Genomic DNA, 17,249 nt, shown 5'->3' on the forward strand with positions numbered 1-17,249 from the left:
TTCAGCGATTTCCTCCGTTCTTGAATAAAACTACCGGAAACGAAACTACGGCTCCATTTTCTTTCGTGCCCATTGTCCGAGTCTCTTTTCACTTTCAAACAGGCGGGAAGAGGGGTGCCGTGGCAGGGGGGGAGGGGGGGGTGCTCTGTGTCTCTGCAGCATCTCGTTCGTGCAACCTCTCAGACCAGCCGGAGCCACAGAGCGATCCGCTCGCGGTTGTTTGCGGCGTGTCGCGTTACGAACCGCAGCTGTCGAGTGCGACGCCTCCCTTCCTTGGGGCGTCAGCTCAGAGACGAGAGCACGCGCGCGGGACTCAGCAGGGACATCTCCAGTCGTGCTTCGTCCGGTTCGACGTGGCCAGCGTTCGGCAAGCCATGGGTCAGCGCCCGTTCACACCTTCGCTGCTGTTCGCCGCAATGTTCTCCGCGCTGGCCCTGCTCGGAGCCAGGGTCGGGTGGGCACAGGGCGCCGCCGAGTCGGCCACGCGCAGTTACGAGGACGACCTGAGCGAAGTGCTCAAGGTGGCTGTGCAAAAGCTCCTGCCGCTCATCTCGGACACGGTGACGAGGCCCGAAGTATCGATCGACTGTTCGACCAGCATGATCAAGACGTTTCTGGCTCTGCGTCAACAGAAAGCCTGGGCGGTCAGGAGTGAGTATGGCCGCTTTGACGGCGAACCCGCTGTGTTTTTTCTGCTGCGCTTCGATGCACTGAGCGACGGTCTGCGCTTTTATAAGCGAGAAAGAAATGAAAGGAACCAGTCTGACGCTTCCGACATGGGAAAGCTTTCGTTGTACGCTCCCAAAAGTCTGACCAGAGGCCAGAACGAAAGACGTCCTATGCTGCAAGCGTCGATTTTAATCCACCATTCATTTCTTTCAGAACTCTTGAAAAGGCACTTTAAACTGTTCAAAAGATCGTGGAGATTTTTAAAGCATGAAATTACTTCAGCTTCAATTTTCATCAAATTCAGGCGAACATCGTCCGCAAACCGCAGCAAACCTGAGGACGAAGTTATATGAAAACTTCCGAATTTTTAGCTCAGAGTGATAGCCAGCAGAAAAAAAAAAGGAATGTTTTATAGCCCCGAGCGTGATTCGAGCCATCGCCAGCGCAAACAAGCAGCTTTGTTTTCCGATGCCTTATACCACGCAGTCAGCACCCCAGATTTTTTTCTTAGACGCGGTATTTATTACAGTTATATAAAGTTACATCTACAGGAACTATTTAAATAGCCTCCAGCAAGTGGTGTCAAAATCGTCGAAAAACAAAACAAAACAGCGCGGCAGAGCACGTCACCAAATAGGAGCGGAGCGCCACTCTGGTTCGAAGCCCGTCTGGTCGCGCACTTCCTGCAGATGAACAATCATTTGATCTGAAATGGAGTTTCGCTAAAACAACAGATTCGTAATGCCGGTCCATCACGCTAGTTTTTCATAGGCTGTGCAGTCCAGTTAGAAAGAACATGTCTAGGGGTTCATAACATATTGACGAGCAGTAACGCACAGTACAATATGAGAAGTATAATTCGTTTCTTCAAGGTCCGCTGTAGTACACCCCAAAACAATATTGTGTCTTTGCAATTAATGAAGCAATGCTCATTTGTTTCTGGAACGTCAGACAGACCGCGATGAACCGCCGACGCAAACATTTTCCTGTTCTGAAGCGACGTCTTCGCGGCCAAGGTCTCAGTGTGCAGTTTGCAAAAGAAAGTCTTGGTACATAGTGAAAATGAAATTTTACTCACCTGCGCAAATAAATCATGTCCTGCCAATTCAAAATACACTGAACAGTAAATGGGCGGAGGGAATAACATTGAAACCAAGCCTTTGTTCAATCGATTCCGCAAGACTGAAAATAAAAATTCAGTTGGAAAACAAGCTGCTAGAAAGTGTACAGCAAAATACACCGCATGCATCTATTCCCATAAACAACGAAGGACACAAAAAAGAGAAGAAACAATAGAGAAGGTAAATCGTTTGCTAGATTTGTCTGCAAGAACGCACGAACTATCGGGTGGGAAACGTCTGGGGAAAAGATAAAGCGGGAAAAAATCTGCTACGCATGAAGATCGACAAAACCAAGGGCACCAGCTCTACAGGTCCGAACAGATATTCACTTGTCGTGTGCTCGAAGGACGAATCCCACTCAAAAGTGACTATTTACGAAAATGGTTATTATAAAGCCTCGCGCAATAAATAACCAGCAAAACATAATAGCTTTTGTTGCTAGAAGCATGCTAAAGGCGCTAGCCCTGCCGATTATTGATAGACCATGTGGGAAGAAGGTCTGAGCATGGCGCTGTAGAGCAGATACGCGAAATTTTTAATAGCTTGCACTATGCTTGTACGCGATTAATGAGACGCCAAGGTACTTGGCCGGCCCATACGGTCGTGCCACACCGGCATATTCAGTCCGGCGCAGACCCACATAATTCAAATTACAGACCGCAAATCTGGACGGTTCATCTGAGATCCAAAGACTGGGCCAAACTGCTCAGTCAGGTGAATATCTTCATACACGCTGGATTTTCATGCGCAGAAAAACGCGAGATATTCTGCATATGCCAGCATCCTGAGCTTGTTATCCAGGGTACGAAAACTTCAGACGGCACTACACTGCAGAATGCTTACACACAGCCGCTCTATGTAAACTGCGAAGAGAAGCGAGAATAGTGCACAGCGCTGTTTGACAGAAGAAAATATGGATACAGATTGTGAAATACAACCATTTACAATCAAGAGCGTACAGCAGCTAATGTATAGAAGGCGTATCCCATTGTAGACACTGCAAATTCTGAACCGACATTGACGCGTTCAAAAAGAGAGAAGAAAAAAATGGGACGGACACGATGAAAGGCCTTCTCAAGGTCAATATGGAGAATCGCCAGTTGCTCCTGAGAGTTGCAGCAAAACTGTAAGACTGCACAGCAAAAACATAGGTTCGTTTGTATGGAACAGCACCTAAAGGCACATGTCTGATGATGTCCAATGAGAGTAGGAGGCAGTGCAATACAGGGCCGACCCGTGCCAGAGTGCTTCAAGCCGAACACTCCGCCATATTCCAAAAATAAGTTTAATATCTTGAATGCAAGGGCCCGCAGCAGATATTAAATCAGGTATCAGGTATCATGGTAGACCAGCCGTGATGGCTCAGTGGTTAGGGCGCTCGGCTACTGATCCGGAGTTCCCGGGTTCAAACCCGACCGCGGCGGCCGCGTTTCGATGGAGGCGAAACGCAAAGTGTTCCGTGTGCTGTGTGATGTCAGTGCTCGTTAAAGATCCCCAGCTGGTCTAAATTATTCCGGAGCCCTCCACTACGGCACCTCTCTTCCTTCCTTCTTTCACTCCCTCCTTTATTCCTTCCCTTACGGCGCGGTTCACGTGTCCAACGATATATGAGACAGGTACTGCGCCATTGCCTTACCCCCAAAAACCAATTATTATTGTTATTATTATCATTGTAGCTTGTTCGGCGTGTGTTTCATACGGCCTTGAAAAATTATTATTATTACTATTATTATTATTGTTGTTGTTGTTATTATTACCGGGGTAGCTTGTTCGGCGTGTGTTTCATACAACCGTGATGTGGTAGCAGCATTCCCGAATACATTCACCAAAATTTTGAGCAACCGTTCGTCCTACCTTTTCAGTCAAGTTGGAGGCTAGCTTGCGACAGGGACTCGGACCAATGACATATGCACCTTCAATTGCATGTTTTATGAGACTTGCGACGGGGGTTCGGACCGATGACATATGCACTTTCACTTGCATGCTTTAAATCGCGGTTGAGTTGTCCACCGAGATGTCGAGATCTGCGAGCTACTGCGTCCTTACCTTGCCTCAAAAACCATTCCTTTCCTCAAAACACATGTTTTCGCATTCCTCCAATTAAGCAGACATGTCCTCAGATTTTTTTTAACATTCTAAGAACCATAGATATTAAGGTCATCTGCGGTAAAATGAACTTGACAGAAACAGAAAAGTGCAACAGTTCCTCATTAGGTGCGACATCACATTTCATCTCGCGCCTTACGGCTAAACGCTACTATATATATCTGATGAAAACCTCGGGGAGGTATGAAAGCTTTGTTTACCGCGATCAAATATGCAGCGGATATTCAGAGATCGGTGGCTACACAGACTTACGGTCAGCATGGTCAACGGAGGGGCAACATCGCCCTGCTTTAATTGACGTACGACACTCTCCTCGGATTGGCGTGGAAGTGACAACGTTTTCGCGGTTGTCGGAATGCGTCTGTAAGAACGTGTCACTAAAATGTTTGACCGTCTTGCTCACGAGTAAACGCGTACAGTTTAATAGGTTCATGCAGATATAACGTGTTTTGTCATGTAACTGAGCAGTTAACAATTGGACCAGTTTTGGCTAAACGGCGGATTATGTTTGCAAACAACAGTTCGAATTGCACAGCATTTTATGCAAGTTTGACTTGAAGCAGTCAGAATAATCCTGTATACAAGAGCCGGAATGATCTGACGCCGCGCTCTCAACCAAATGAGCGTACTTTAAGAGACCCGCTTCTACGATCTTATTTCTATTGTTCATGTCACAACTTACTTATCATCGTCCATATTGCTAACCAGAACTCGAGTTCCCCAATCCGTGTGCTCTGCAAGAGACCCTCTGCATAAGAGTGGCGATCTGACTTAAACTTCTCTCCTCTCTCTTATGGCCACCGCGGTGGCTCACTCGTGACGGTGCTCAGCTGCTGATAAAAAAAAGGCGCGGGTTTGATCCCGGCCATGGCGGTCGCATTTCGATGGAGGCGAAATGATACAGACCCTAGAAACTGTGCGATGACGGTGCACATTAAAGAGCCGTAGGTGGCCTAAATTACACGGAGCCCTTTACGGTATTCCTCATAGCCTGATCGCTTTTGGACGTTAAACCCCATAAACCAGCCAAACCATAAATCAAAGGGCTCCCAGCTGTCTCATTCGCCATCCTCCCTACGTTAACTGCTATCCATAAAGTTTTCATCAATCAATCAACCTTTTCGCTTACGAAGCGATTATAGAATTCGGCGAGTTTTAATGGGTTGAAGGTGTGCAGTTTGCGGACAAATCATGTGAAATCTTTATGTGCTAGCATTTCAAATGTTGACGTAACCGCCAAATAAAATGGAGGTGGTGTTCATACTTCCCCGCAGCGCACAGCGCCAGGTAGGAGGCCGCGTGATGACGTCAGTAACGGTGGCGGTAGATTTCCAGCGCAGTAATGGTTACCCGAAGGAATAAAACAAACGCCACCAAAGGCAAAGCCATCGGAACGTTGTTTGAAGACCTTCGGCGGAACATGGCAGGTCGAGGGCGCAAGCACCATTGATGACGTCATCACTGAGCTTCGCCGCGCTTCTCCGACGCTGCGAGGAAAAGCCTCAACATCGTCGTGGTTTTAATCGGCGATTATGTAACTTTTTTTAGTGCTAGCGCAAAAACACTTGACATGTTCTACCTTCAAGCTTCATACACTGGCGAATCCTTGAATCTCCCCACACAGTCAAAAAACACTTCAGGTTCTCTTTAGCTTCCACCCCAAGAAAATGTCATATAGCCACGACGAAACAAACCATGAACCTCAGAGAAATTCTTTAGCGTAATTGCAAGCTAACAGAGCTTAATAATTACATCATTCGAAAGCAAATTATCCTGCAGTTTTCATTTAAGGTTATAGAGGTCAGAGTAAAGCACAAGGGCTGACTTAACCGAGGAAAATTTCACCATTTGTGCCGCCGTTTCTTTTTTCTCTTTTTTTTAATTTCCAAGGCCATGGCTGATTGCCTTAGTCTATTAGACGAGAGAGAACACAAAAGGTGTTCAGTTACATACGTTACAACATACGTTACAACATGTCGTATACGACAAACCCTGTACTCTGTCACATTGGCGCAGCCGGGGCCACCAAATCACAAGCCCGCCTTGAAACGGTCCCTGATTGGCCTCGCAGGGATATCACGATGGCCGCAAGTCACGGTTGCAAGCCAGTAACAGACCGCCCTTAGGCAAGAGATTTTTCGGACATTCTATTCTTTATTCGATGTTTCAAAAACCCTGATTTTCTGCTACCAGCGGTGCTAACCACACAGTGTGATACCCACAATAAATTGCTTAATATTATCAAGTTTTAGTGAGATACGAGATAAAAATTTCTGCCGCGCTTATTTTTTGGTGCTTTATACTTTTTGGTGTTGGATACTTGGTTGCATCGACATTGAAAAACTAGCGCAAAAAAAATTACGGAAGTATGACAAAACTGCGCAAATAAGCGGTCGGAAGAGACAGCAGTTGGCAGAGTTTGTACTGTGTGCTCGGGTGCAGCGGTAAGAGTATGTAGGAAATACCTGCCTAGGCACGTGCAAAACGTATATGACAAATATTTGCATTTGGTACATTTCTCTGCGTGCGCTTTCGTGAACCAGTTACACTGCACGGTACTTACATTTGGCCTTCCCCAGCGGTCTTTGCGGCAAAAAACATCTGCTGCGATTATGGCTGAGATCGAGCCATTTTCCCCCGCCAGAATGATTTGAAATGCTCTGTGGCCACCGAGGTCACCAGATATGTACGCACGGTAAACGATTTGCAGGAGAGCAGCCGGAGTTACAGTCCAGGTGCTACATCCTCAGGTTCTCGCTGGCGCCCCACCCCTAAGGTTTAAACAGTTGCACTAACGCAATGGCGGCCACCATGCTCGTGTCCAGCAGGGCGGCGAAAAGGCGTGCTTTTATCAGATGCGCATATCGCAACAGGCTCCGGCGTCAACCGTGGAATCTACGAGTGGGCAACCATCGTGACTCCAGTGACATCATGCGCAAAACATTTATAAGGCGCGTCAATCTCGTAGACACCTGGGAATACCACTTTCATCAGGTATTACCATGTTATTAGACGCCCCCTATTCGTCAGACACACAGCTAGGTCATATCCATTGTTCTGTTTACTCAAACCGACTTCCTGTTTTGAACACAGGCTCCAAAGCTACTGTTGAAATGGAACTTGTTAGCCGCACCGGGCATTACCTCTTTACCTTGAGACAAGTGGCCGCCGGACGTGTCGCCTCCCCGCAAGACGACCTCGGAGGGGATTGTACGCCCTTTCCGGAAAGTGGAGTCTTCCCCCTCGCAGAGGAAGGAGAAATGGAAGGTCCGGGACGGCCATGGAGGCGGCTGGGAGACGGGGCTAGTGTTGAGTTGTTGACTTGCCGTGGTTGGTGATGTAGCCTGTCGCCTTTTTTCCCCCATGGAATAAAAATTAATGTGGATTAGCTCAGCTAATATAGGATTTACAAAGCGAAATATGTCGTCGTTCACTGTGTTCATTGGCGTTGGCGTTGAAAATGCCCTAGACGGCGATGGCTTTGAGCAAAGGAAGGGCGCATAACTGGCTCCGTGGATATGTGGACGCCTCATTTGTGCTTTGATACATGTGGCGGTGGTGAGAGAGAGATTTGGCTTGAAGGCATTAGCGCTGACAGCGTTGTGGCTGCCTTGCGGCACTGCAGCAATAGCTAGGCCGCAGCGGTCATTTGGTGATCAATCTCTCGCGATAAACCATTAACTGCATGCTACCTCCCGGGGTGGCAGGGAGGGCGCGCTGCTTATCCAGTGTGCGGAACGCAATCAAAGCAGGCCTTTGCAGTTGGACACCAACGCCACGTACATGAAAGCGAGACAGAGGTCTCCGCTGACCCGCGGAGCCGGTTGTGCGCCTTTCGTTTCGTGAATATGAACGGCCTTTGCAAAGTTGTCAACGCCAATGAACTCTATGAACGCCGTAGGCTCACTTGTTTGGTTTGGTTTTTGAGGAAACGAAATGGCACAGTAACCGTCTCACATATCTCAGTGGACGCCCGAACCACACCGTAAAGGAAGGGATAAAGGAGAGATGGAAAGAACGAGAAAACTGAAAATTGAAAGTTGGATTTTGAGGAAATGCTCGGCGCTGCGCAGCGGCAGAACACCTGTGGCTCTCGGTGCTACTAGCGACGCATGTGCAGTAGTGACTAGGGAGCGAGAGCGAGAGAGAAATACCCGCGGCGCGGCGCGCATTGTGACGTCATGTGCCTCCTCGAAGCACCGCAGCGGCGAAATCGCAAGTTCGCGGCCAATAAAGCTTTCGCTTTAAAACGGTGGTTGTTGTGTTACAGAAAAGGAATGTGTGTGGTAGTGAGTGATCAATAACGTCGATCGGATCACTCCGTTACTGCATTAATTTCTGGTGCCGAAACCCGGGAGCGATTCTGCAACACCACCGGACCACCAAGATCGACTCCTGACAGACATGGACAGGAAGGGCCTGCGAACTCAAGCGACGCGTCTGGTTGGTGACACGGCAGCCTTGCTGAAGTTAACCGCACTGAACGCCGAGGACCTGGAGGTTATTATCGAGCGTCTGTAATTGACTCAACGTCAACTGATCGGTGTAGACGCCGCGATCAAGCCTCTGATCCCTGAACAGGAAGCCGACATAAAGTTTGCAGTCATCATCGAATATGACAACAAGATTGTCACTTCTGTAACCAAGCTGAAGTCTGCAGCGAAGCGTAGCACACACGGGACGAACGTGGACAGCACTAACTCCAGCGAAGGTCGAACCATAACGATAGGAACGACGGTCACGATAAAACTGCCCAAATTGGAACTCCTGATGTTCAACGGCGAAAGGAGAAATTGGCAGCCTTTTTGTGAGCTATTCGAAACGGGATCCACGGGAATTCGGACCTATCACCAGCAGAAAAATTCCAATATTTGCGATCTGCACTGACAGGAGACGGAGCATCTGCCATCGAGGGGTTGCAGCCGACGGCGGAGTGCTACAGCCACGCTATTGCCATCCTAAAGCACCGATTCGCTAATCAAGCCATCCTCATCTATGATCATACCGAGGGTCTCATGGCTGCCGCACAGGTATCATCGGCAGACAGCGCCCACGCTCTTCGGCGCTGGTATGACGCTCTTCAGGCTCACATGCGAGGCCTTAAGGCGTTGGGTGTGGGCGAAGAATCGTACTGCGCAGTGCTCAACCCTCTTGTGCTCCGGGCTCTTCTGAACGACCTGACCCTGCCGTACAACAGGATGATGGCTTGGAAGGACGCAGAGGGCTCCAGCAACGAAAACGCCTCGGCCACCTTCACCAGCTCCGAGACAGGAACAGAGTCGGTGCATAAGGAAGAGCTGCGCGCACTTCTGGAATTCCTTCAGATCGAAGTTGGGAGCCGAGAAAGGGCCGCCAGGGAGCAACACAACGATGCAACCGGTAAGTTCATGTCCCGTAATCAGGCGCATGAACTGGAGAAGAGTGCAGCGCATTCTGGAAAGCCTCGACACTCGTTAGAGGCATCCTTGCATGGCACAATGAAAGATGTGGAATGCTTGCTGTGAAAGTCAAATGAGCATGCAACGGAGAATTGCACCGCTGCAAGGTATCTGTCCTAGAAGAAAAGCATGTTACGGAAACACGGCCTATGTTCCCGATGTACAAGGCCGAAACCTACTGAGAAGATGTGCAAGAGCATGCTATCTTGCAGCAAGTGTCACGAGCTTGCTGGGCTGGAAAAAATTGAAGTCCCAAGGTTCTGCGGCAACGGATTGCGCGAAAGTGCTACCCACCGACAACTGCATATTTTCGCCTATGCCAGCACGGCAGCCTACGGAGCCATGCTTTATCTATGCATGACCGATGACCAGGGAGTGACGACCACAACCTTGCTGCTCGCCGAAAATCTCGTTGCCCTTCTGAAGGCGGTCACTCTGGCAGGATTAAAACTAATGATATGCCTGATCGCCTCGCGACTGTGCAAGTACGACCAAACTTCCCTCGAGATCGAGCTTCACGAAGTTCATTTTTGGAATGATTTTATGATCGCTTTGCACTGGATCAGAGAAAAACTATGCCGATGGAAGACGCCGATCAAGAATCGAGTGGACAGAATTGCAGAATGCGCGAGTGTTGTTGAAACGGAATTACCCCGGGCATTACCCCTTTACCTTGAGACAAGTGGGAGCCGGACGCGCCGCCTCCCCGCACGACGACCTCGGAGGGGATTGTATGCCCTTTCCGGAAAGTGGAGTCTTCCCCCTCGCAGAGGAAGGAGAAAGAAGGAGAAAGGGAAGGCCCGGGACGGTCGTGGAGGGGCTGGGAGACGGGGTTAGTATAGTTAGTGTGTTTTGTTGACTTGTCGTGGTCGGTGATCTAGCGTGCCGCCTTTTCTCCCCCATGGAATGAATGGTGGTTGCTGTGTTGCAGGAAAAGAATGTGTGTGGTGGTGAGTGATTAATAACCTCGATTGCATCACTCCGTTACTACAGCTACTTTCTAATTAGGTACCCTGCATAAATGCTATTGTCATTACAGATTACTTTCGCGTAACTAAATTATAACGTGAACACAAAATCAATATCACTAACCCTTCTCCGTCGCTCTGACCTTTGTATCCCAGTGGCCATGTCCAACGCCATGTACGCCCCCAACGCCCTCGAAGGAACATACGTGGCCATGGGCGGCTTTGACCAGTGTCTGCGCACCCGGGTACGCTTGTCCGATGGCGAGCTGTACTTCAAAGGGCAGTACTGCTCCGTGCTCTTCTCCCTGCCCGAGGACTACCACAGGCGCTTCATCGAGTCGTTCCACCAGATCGGAGAACTTCAGGTAAGCTAAACTGTCACGCATAGACGACTCATAGACGGTAATGTAGACAGAACTCCAAGGAGTGCGAAGGGGCCGGCAACCCATCGTAAATTAAAGTTCAGCGAATTAGGCATGAATCTAGCAATCCAGTCTGGAGAATTAAGTCTGAAACGACATCCTATAAGCACTTTAAAGATATGTGAAGAAAAGGAGCCAAGGACATCGACCCTGCGGGCCGCTGAGTGGCTGGTATTCTGCACGTACGCGCGAGGTTTGGACTGCTTAACTGCTTACCTAGTAATATGCGGCCTTCCGCTGACTAGACAGTGCCTCCGTCATTGTCATGAGAAACTCAGTATGCCAATGGCAACAGGCATCGTATCTAAGGTTGCTGCGTGTTCCTTCGGCTGCTCGTTGCGTACGTTGGTAGCTCTTCGCGTGCAGCTTGCCTTGCGGTTGCGCTCCTGTGGTGTATATATTACTATAGTGAATAAGTAGACCACGATGGAATCGGTGGAATACTAATCGCCTAACCCTCTATTTGAGCTTTGAAAATACACCACTCACAAGAAGGATTTAGCAATGCTTTTTAAGGCAATCCTGATATTAAAAAAATTTTGCTTACAGAAAAAACTGCAAATGAGTTTTACAGAGAAAGTGTAATTATTTCACCCCGTAGGCGGTGGCCTACGTAGAAGTGCATCATTGCTCGCTTTTCGTCTTAAAATCATTGTCACAATGCCTTGTAACTTTGCAGGTTTGGTGGTGATAGGTAGTTTCCATTGTGTCCTGCAGAACGACACATTTCTGTGCGAGGTCGCTCTCCTGTTTTGCTCTTCGCGATCACAAGTGAGAATCGCAGAAAGTTCACTGAAATATTTCGGCCGTACAGGCACAAGTTCTATAAAAGTCCCACAGCCCTTCAATGGACCACAAAATCTTTCGAAAGCGCGAAGATTCCGCCGCTCACCTTCCCAGGCTGATTTTATTTCCATTTGTTGGTTATTTGCGCAGTTACGGGTAGGTTCTGAAAAAAAAAAAATGAAACGCTTATATACGCAAGTCAGACCTAATAGTTGGCTTCGTGACGTTAGGTGAGCTACAACTTGCAGCAAAAACTTGATCTGGGCAGCGCAAAGGATATGCTGGTCTGCTGGTCTGTGCCTTGTTTGCGATGCGCCTGCTCGCCTGCTGACACGTGGTTCACTCGGTGCTTATACATGCCGAGTGTTGGCTTGTCCCAATAGTTGAAAGTTAACGCCCGTCCTGCCACTTGTGTTTCTTCGTCCGTGTTCTTCCGCGCTGCTTTTAGCCATGTACAACGTTGTACCACACCAAGTTCTGCTGATTACCAAATAATGCCCCGAAAGCTGATATGAATATAACGCCAAGTAATGATATTGCGTAGTTGACAGAGCACCGATTAGGGTGTCCTTCTGCGTCACGTTGAACAGCACCGTACACGTGCTCAGATCCTCGTTCTTTTTTCGAGCAGCTACAGATTGGAACGGTCTACCCTATGACATCGTCGCCATCGCTTCACCATCTGCTTTTAAAGTTTGTGTAACTGATCATCTTCAGTGGTAAATAATCATTGCCATTTGTTTTTCTATACTTTACTGTAGACCCTCCCCTTATGTAACACCCCTTGAATGGGGCCTTTAAGGAATAAAATTGAACTGAATTGAGGATGCGGTTCGCTTCGCAGGGTCGCTTGAATCCACTGACGGCCTCATCGCCGGAGCGGGAGGGCATCGACACCATCGGAGGCCTGTGCTCGCCCTCACTCTGCACCAAGGAGGACCTCACCTTCATAACCCGCTCACGTGAGAACGTGCACCCAGGGCGTGTGCACTCGTGAAAACTCTCACCCGATAACTGTTTTTTTATACCTGCACAACGTGTCTTGAGAGCAACAGTACCACTACTGTCGGGTTCTGTCGAAACGCTTGTCGTTCGCACAGACGAAGCGGAGTCATGTTCCGTCACATGCGTTCCACAGAACGGGTTGTACAAAATATTTGCTTTACCTGCGTTTGTAAAAGCTAATTTTGACAGTGATAGTCTCAGCAGTAAGCATCCTTACTCACTATTTCAATGACATCTGTCAAAGACAGCATTGCTTCATAGTAACTTTACCCAGGAAAGTTTCAACTGACAGAGGTGACGGACTGGTCGATAAGGCAGGTTAGCAGACATGAAAAGCGACAGAGGACACGTGTTCTTTCATTTCTTTCTTCCGAGAGGGTTTGTACATGGGCGCTAGCTTCTTAGAGGCCCCACTCCAGGGTTGAATCCACGCTGATGTTTCTTTGTAATGCATTCTGTAATACTATATCCGGTGAGCAACATAAGCAGGAGACGCGCAGGGAAGCGTAGGCGTAGGTATCCAGTGAGGAGGACAGGCGCCGGTGACATGTGAAGAAGCAATCAACGTAAAAACAGCAGGGGGAGAACGCGGTGGACTGACATTGAAGCTAAGGCATGTCATGCTGTTTGAACGATCACGCCACTTTTTGAAACCCCGGAGGAGCTCCGGGGACCTGGGAACCGCAATCAGTGCGCCCAGTCCGCTGTAGTGCTGATCAAGTGACTACGAGGACTGCATTTTGCAACGATTCGTGTCCCGATTCCTTCTCTTGCTGTCTTACCGTTGGCAGCTGACGGATAAGCAAGAAAGCAATTTTCGCTGTCTGATGTCAACACCAAAAGAGGGGCTGCCTGACCGCAAAGAACAAAAAAAAAATTAATCGAGAAAAGGATAAGTACCTGAATACAATTCCATGAGACGCATTTTGTAAACATGCTTTTATCGATCCATCGCTTTGCCCATTTATCATCGGGAGCATCTGCTTGCGACGTAAAGGCTAATTAAGACTGGGCCAGCAATGTCAGTATCGACTTTGGTGTCATAGCTGAGCTCTTGTCAATGGCACAAAGAAGGGGAAAAACGAATTGGGAGAAGAATCATTACCCGATACAGGGAGTAGAGGGTCGAGTAAGGGAGCTTTGGCTGCATCTTCGCTACTGTGACTATTTCTTTCCTTCCTCTCTCTTCATTCCCCTCCCTAAGGCATGGTTCAAGTGTCCACTTTGAGTGGGGCAGACACTGCGCCTTTGTTTTCCTGATAACCACCTTACTCTCCTCCTACAGAAAAAAAACCTACTCTGCCACCGAGAGAGAGAGAGAGTGTGTGTGGGCAGCTAAGTTTGTGGGGTTTAACGTCCCAAAGAGACTCAGGCTATGAGGGACGCCGTAGTAGAGGGCTCCGGATAATTTAGACCACCTGCGGTTCCTTAACGTGAACTGGCTTCGCACAGAACAGAGGTCTCTAGCATTTCCCCTCTACCGAAATGCGACCGCCGCGGCCAAGATCTAACCCGCATCTTTCAGGTCAGCAGCCGAGTGCCATAACCATTGAGCCACCGCGGCGGCTTAGAGTGTGCGGAGAGAGAAAGAGTCGTTGACGTGGGTTGAGACACCTCTATATCTATCATTATGATCATCATCATCATCAGCTTATCATGGAATTAGTATACATCAGTAATGTTGAACTATTAAACCAAGTTTATTTTGTTCTTGCCGACAGATGGGGCAGCTTCATGTTTGTAGGTTCGAACTGTATAGGCGTGCAAAATGCGAAGAGCACTGCGCCTAGAGATTCTACAAAATTTGCTTTATCGGAACAGTCCGTGGCCGCATATGTTTTTGGTTGAGACGATCAGCAGAAACTTCTTCAGTGATTGATTTGTTCCGATATACGCCCACCCACTTCTACTGACTATCTAGAATGGTACCGTCTGATATGGTATGGTTAGCCTTCATCGAAATGCAGCCGTCGCTTAACGGTATATCCTTGGGCTCAAGAGCCAAATGTCATAGCCACTGAGCCATCGCGGCAGGTACTGATTATTCGTATGACGCATTTGTTATGAACTAGCGCTAATTAGATGTTTGCAATGCCATCATGAAACTGATGTATGTCTCTCTCTCTCTCTCTCTCTCTCTCTCTCTCTCTCTCTCTCTGCCTTTTTTTTTCTTTTTCTAATCTCATGGCTCCTCCGTTTCAGTGGCAAACGTTTACGGCGGTAACGCCACAGTGACGTCCTGCAGCACCGACAATGCGAAGGAAATCGCGCCTGTCCAAGCGTTTTCTATGTAAGTGACACAAATCGTAGCAGCGCCTGGCACTTGCCTATAGTCAAACTGCTTTCTAAACAGGACATGCTAAGACACTTTTCGTACGCGTCACAGAGCAGTGCTCTGTATTTTAGGTCTGCTCGTAGGTGTGGGAACCACACTTGAATGGTTGCCTCAAGCAGATCTCCAAGCTTCAAGGCTGAAACCAGGTAAGCAAGTGTCACCTTTCTCGACCTGCATTCCCTTTTGCATAATTGTAGGAAGTAAAAATGGTGTTCATGTTTTTCAAGAATTACAACAGTTGGTCTGACAAGTCATTACCGAAATGTAGGGGGTGTGCGAATAGTGCTTTTTCCAAACTGAATCGGATATGAATAGTGTAGCTAAAAACCGAAGCGAATACGAATCAAATAGTGATAGGACTGAATCGAACAAGAATCGAATATTAGTACTAATGTTCGCACAAGTAGCGAATATTAGTACTAATATTCGATTCGCGTTCGATTCAGTCCTATCACTATTTGACTCGTGCTAATATTCGTACAAAACGAGCAATCGTGCGAAACACTGAAGCGCCAGTGGTGGCACTGATGTACGGTGCCGAAAGTTAAAAACTTGTAAAGTCTGAGCTATAGCCGCTAAAAAACGCAACTCCACTAACGGGTCGCAACACGAAGTCACAATATATATTAACTCTACGACCATCAAGTCATAAATGCAAAAAATTACTATTTGCTTGTTTTGGTCAAATACGCCTTTTCCAAGCATTTCGCCCCAGAAGAGCCGAGCACCAGGCCGGAGGAAACCTTGTACACAGTAGAAGACCGGTGGGTACCTGGCGGCATTGGAACCCTAACGCAGGAAGTGAGACTGGTGGCACTTACTTATGAGCCATGGCATCTGAGATCGAGCATCAAGGAAGGAATTTTGCTTAATTTTCCTGAGCCCTGCCGCGTCGTCCAGTCTTAGAGGCCATGTACAAGCATTATAAACGCCACCATTCAAATGGACCGCGTCGTGGCGCTGAACACTTCATCTCCGTCGTACTTTTCGCGGAAGGATGGTGGGCGGCGTCGGTGTGGAGTTCGCTGACCTTTCCGCGAACTGGTTGGTCTTGTGTTCGCAAGGAAGGCCGCTCCAGTGGGGTCGGAAGTCGCCAACAAAGGGACCCGTCTCGGCCTTCCCTGCTTGCGGCGGACGTCCTTGTTTACTCCGCGCCGTCACGGGCATAGCCCGCCTTAAGAAGCCTAACCATGTACAGCTGTTGACATATGTTCGTTGTTAAAGGGTTGACGAGGTTTCAGGGGCGCACGAGATACGGCTGAGTATTAGCCGAGTGACCGGAAACCCACTGATCCCGTAACGACTGTGTTCGTCTCTTGCGGTGTGTTATGTAAACACTTCAGGGATCGTTTCGTCGGCTTATGTTTGTCGTGTGTGCGACAGAGAGAGGAAAGTGGTAACGGCTGGGCCGTGGGTGCCGTGGGAGAGGGCGGTCGCGTTCGTGCTGTTTGTGTATTTGATTTCAACCTCTCCTTTCCCAAATGTTTAATCAGTACTCTTTCCCAAATTGTGATTAGTTGGCGAAAACCTTATTTTCCTTTCCCTGACCACTGATTGGTGAGTCGAGTCGCTTGTAATCTTATAGGTTGCTGTCCCCGCTAAGGGCGGAGACAGAGGGTTTAAAAACAAGCGGTCTGGGTTGAACGGGGGCTGAATTCGTCTGATCAACGGTTTAGTCATGTAAATAGTTTTCTATTTGCTTTGTTTCTTCTGGTTTTATTTATGTTGTAAATAAATAGTTAACCTTCTCCTTTCCTCGAGTAACGTGAATGTTTGCGAGTTAGAACCACCGGGTCATCAAGAAACCCCGATTTCATCATCCACAAGGTGTTTCCTCTCATCGCCACCTGAAGGGGTAAACTCAGCTGTCGATGTGAGCCGTTTACGAAACGTTCGTCGAAGAAGAATACGGCGGGCGTTATTCGAACCTCCTGCCATTATACGAAAAATATTCGAAAAGTTAACAACATATTCGATTCGTATCGAATATTTTTTGAAAATACACTATTTGATTCGTTAGAATAATCGAATAGAAGGATATTCGATTCGCTATTCAAAAGTTTCGAATATTCGCACACCCCTAGCGAAATGACGAGCATATTAATTCCGGACTAGTGAAGTCCAAAAGCTTGGTGCAAAATGCTGGCTTTTCAGAAGAGTTTTGTCACTGAGTACGTGGAAAATAATGGCAGCCAACAGTATATTAGCTTTCTTTTTTTTCAGCACAGTGCTAGGTGTATTCAAGTTCTGGCTACATTTATGCTGAGTACCTGATAAAAATAACAAGAAAGAACAGCAAATTTTGCTTCTGTTTTAGTAAGCTGGATAGTCCTAATAGGCTTCAGCTCCGCTTATAATTGTCCAGGCGCTTCTTGTCTATAAATGAACTGCCGAAATTT

The 17,249-nt window shown here is 48.0% G+C and overlaps 1 protein-coding gene across 1 annotated transcript in view; it reads left to right on the forward strand.

The window, feature by feature from the left end:
* Positions 1 to 202: 202 nt before the first annotated feature.
* The window catches only part of LOC144115050 (nose resistant to fluoxetine protein 6-like), a 53,418-nt gene continuing 36,371 nt past the window's right edge, over positions 203 to 17,249 (forward strand). Inside the window, exons 1-5 of the mRNA XM_077649180.1 lie at positions 203 to 651; positions 10,459 to 10,667; positions 12,355 to 12,472; positions 14,718 to 14,805; positions 14,902 to 14,996. Coding sequence (XP_077505306.1) covers positions 375 to 651; positions 10,459 to 10,667; positions 12,355 to 12,472; positions 14,718 to 14,805; positions 14,902 to 14,996 — 787 coding nt within the window. The 5' untranslated portion in view covers positions 203 to 374. The remainder of the gene's footprint in view (positions 652 to 10,458; positions 10,668 to 12,354; positions 12,473 to 14,717; positions 14,806 to 14,901; positions 14,997 to 17,249) is intronic.

Source organism: Amblyomma americanum, chromosome 1, assembly GCF_052857255.1.
Source record: "Amblyomma americanum isolate KBUSLIRL-KWMA chromosome 1, ASM5285725v1, whole genome shotgun sequence".
Lineage (NCBI taxonomy): Eukaryota > Metazoa > Arthropoda > Arachnida > Ixodida > Ixodidae > Amblyomma > Amblyomma americanum.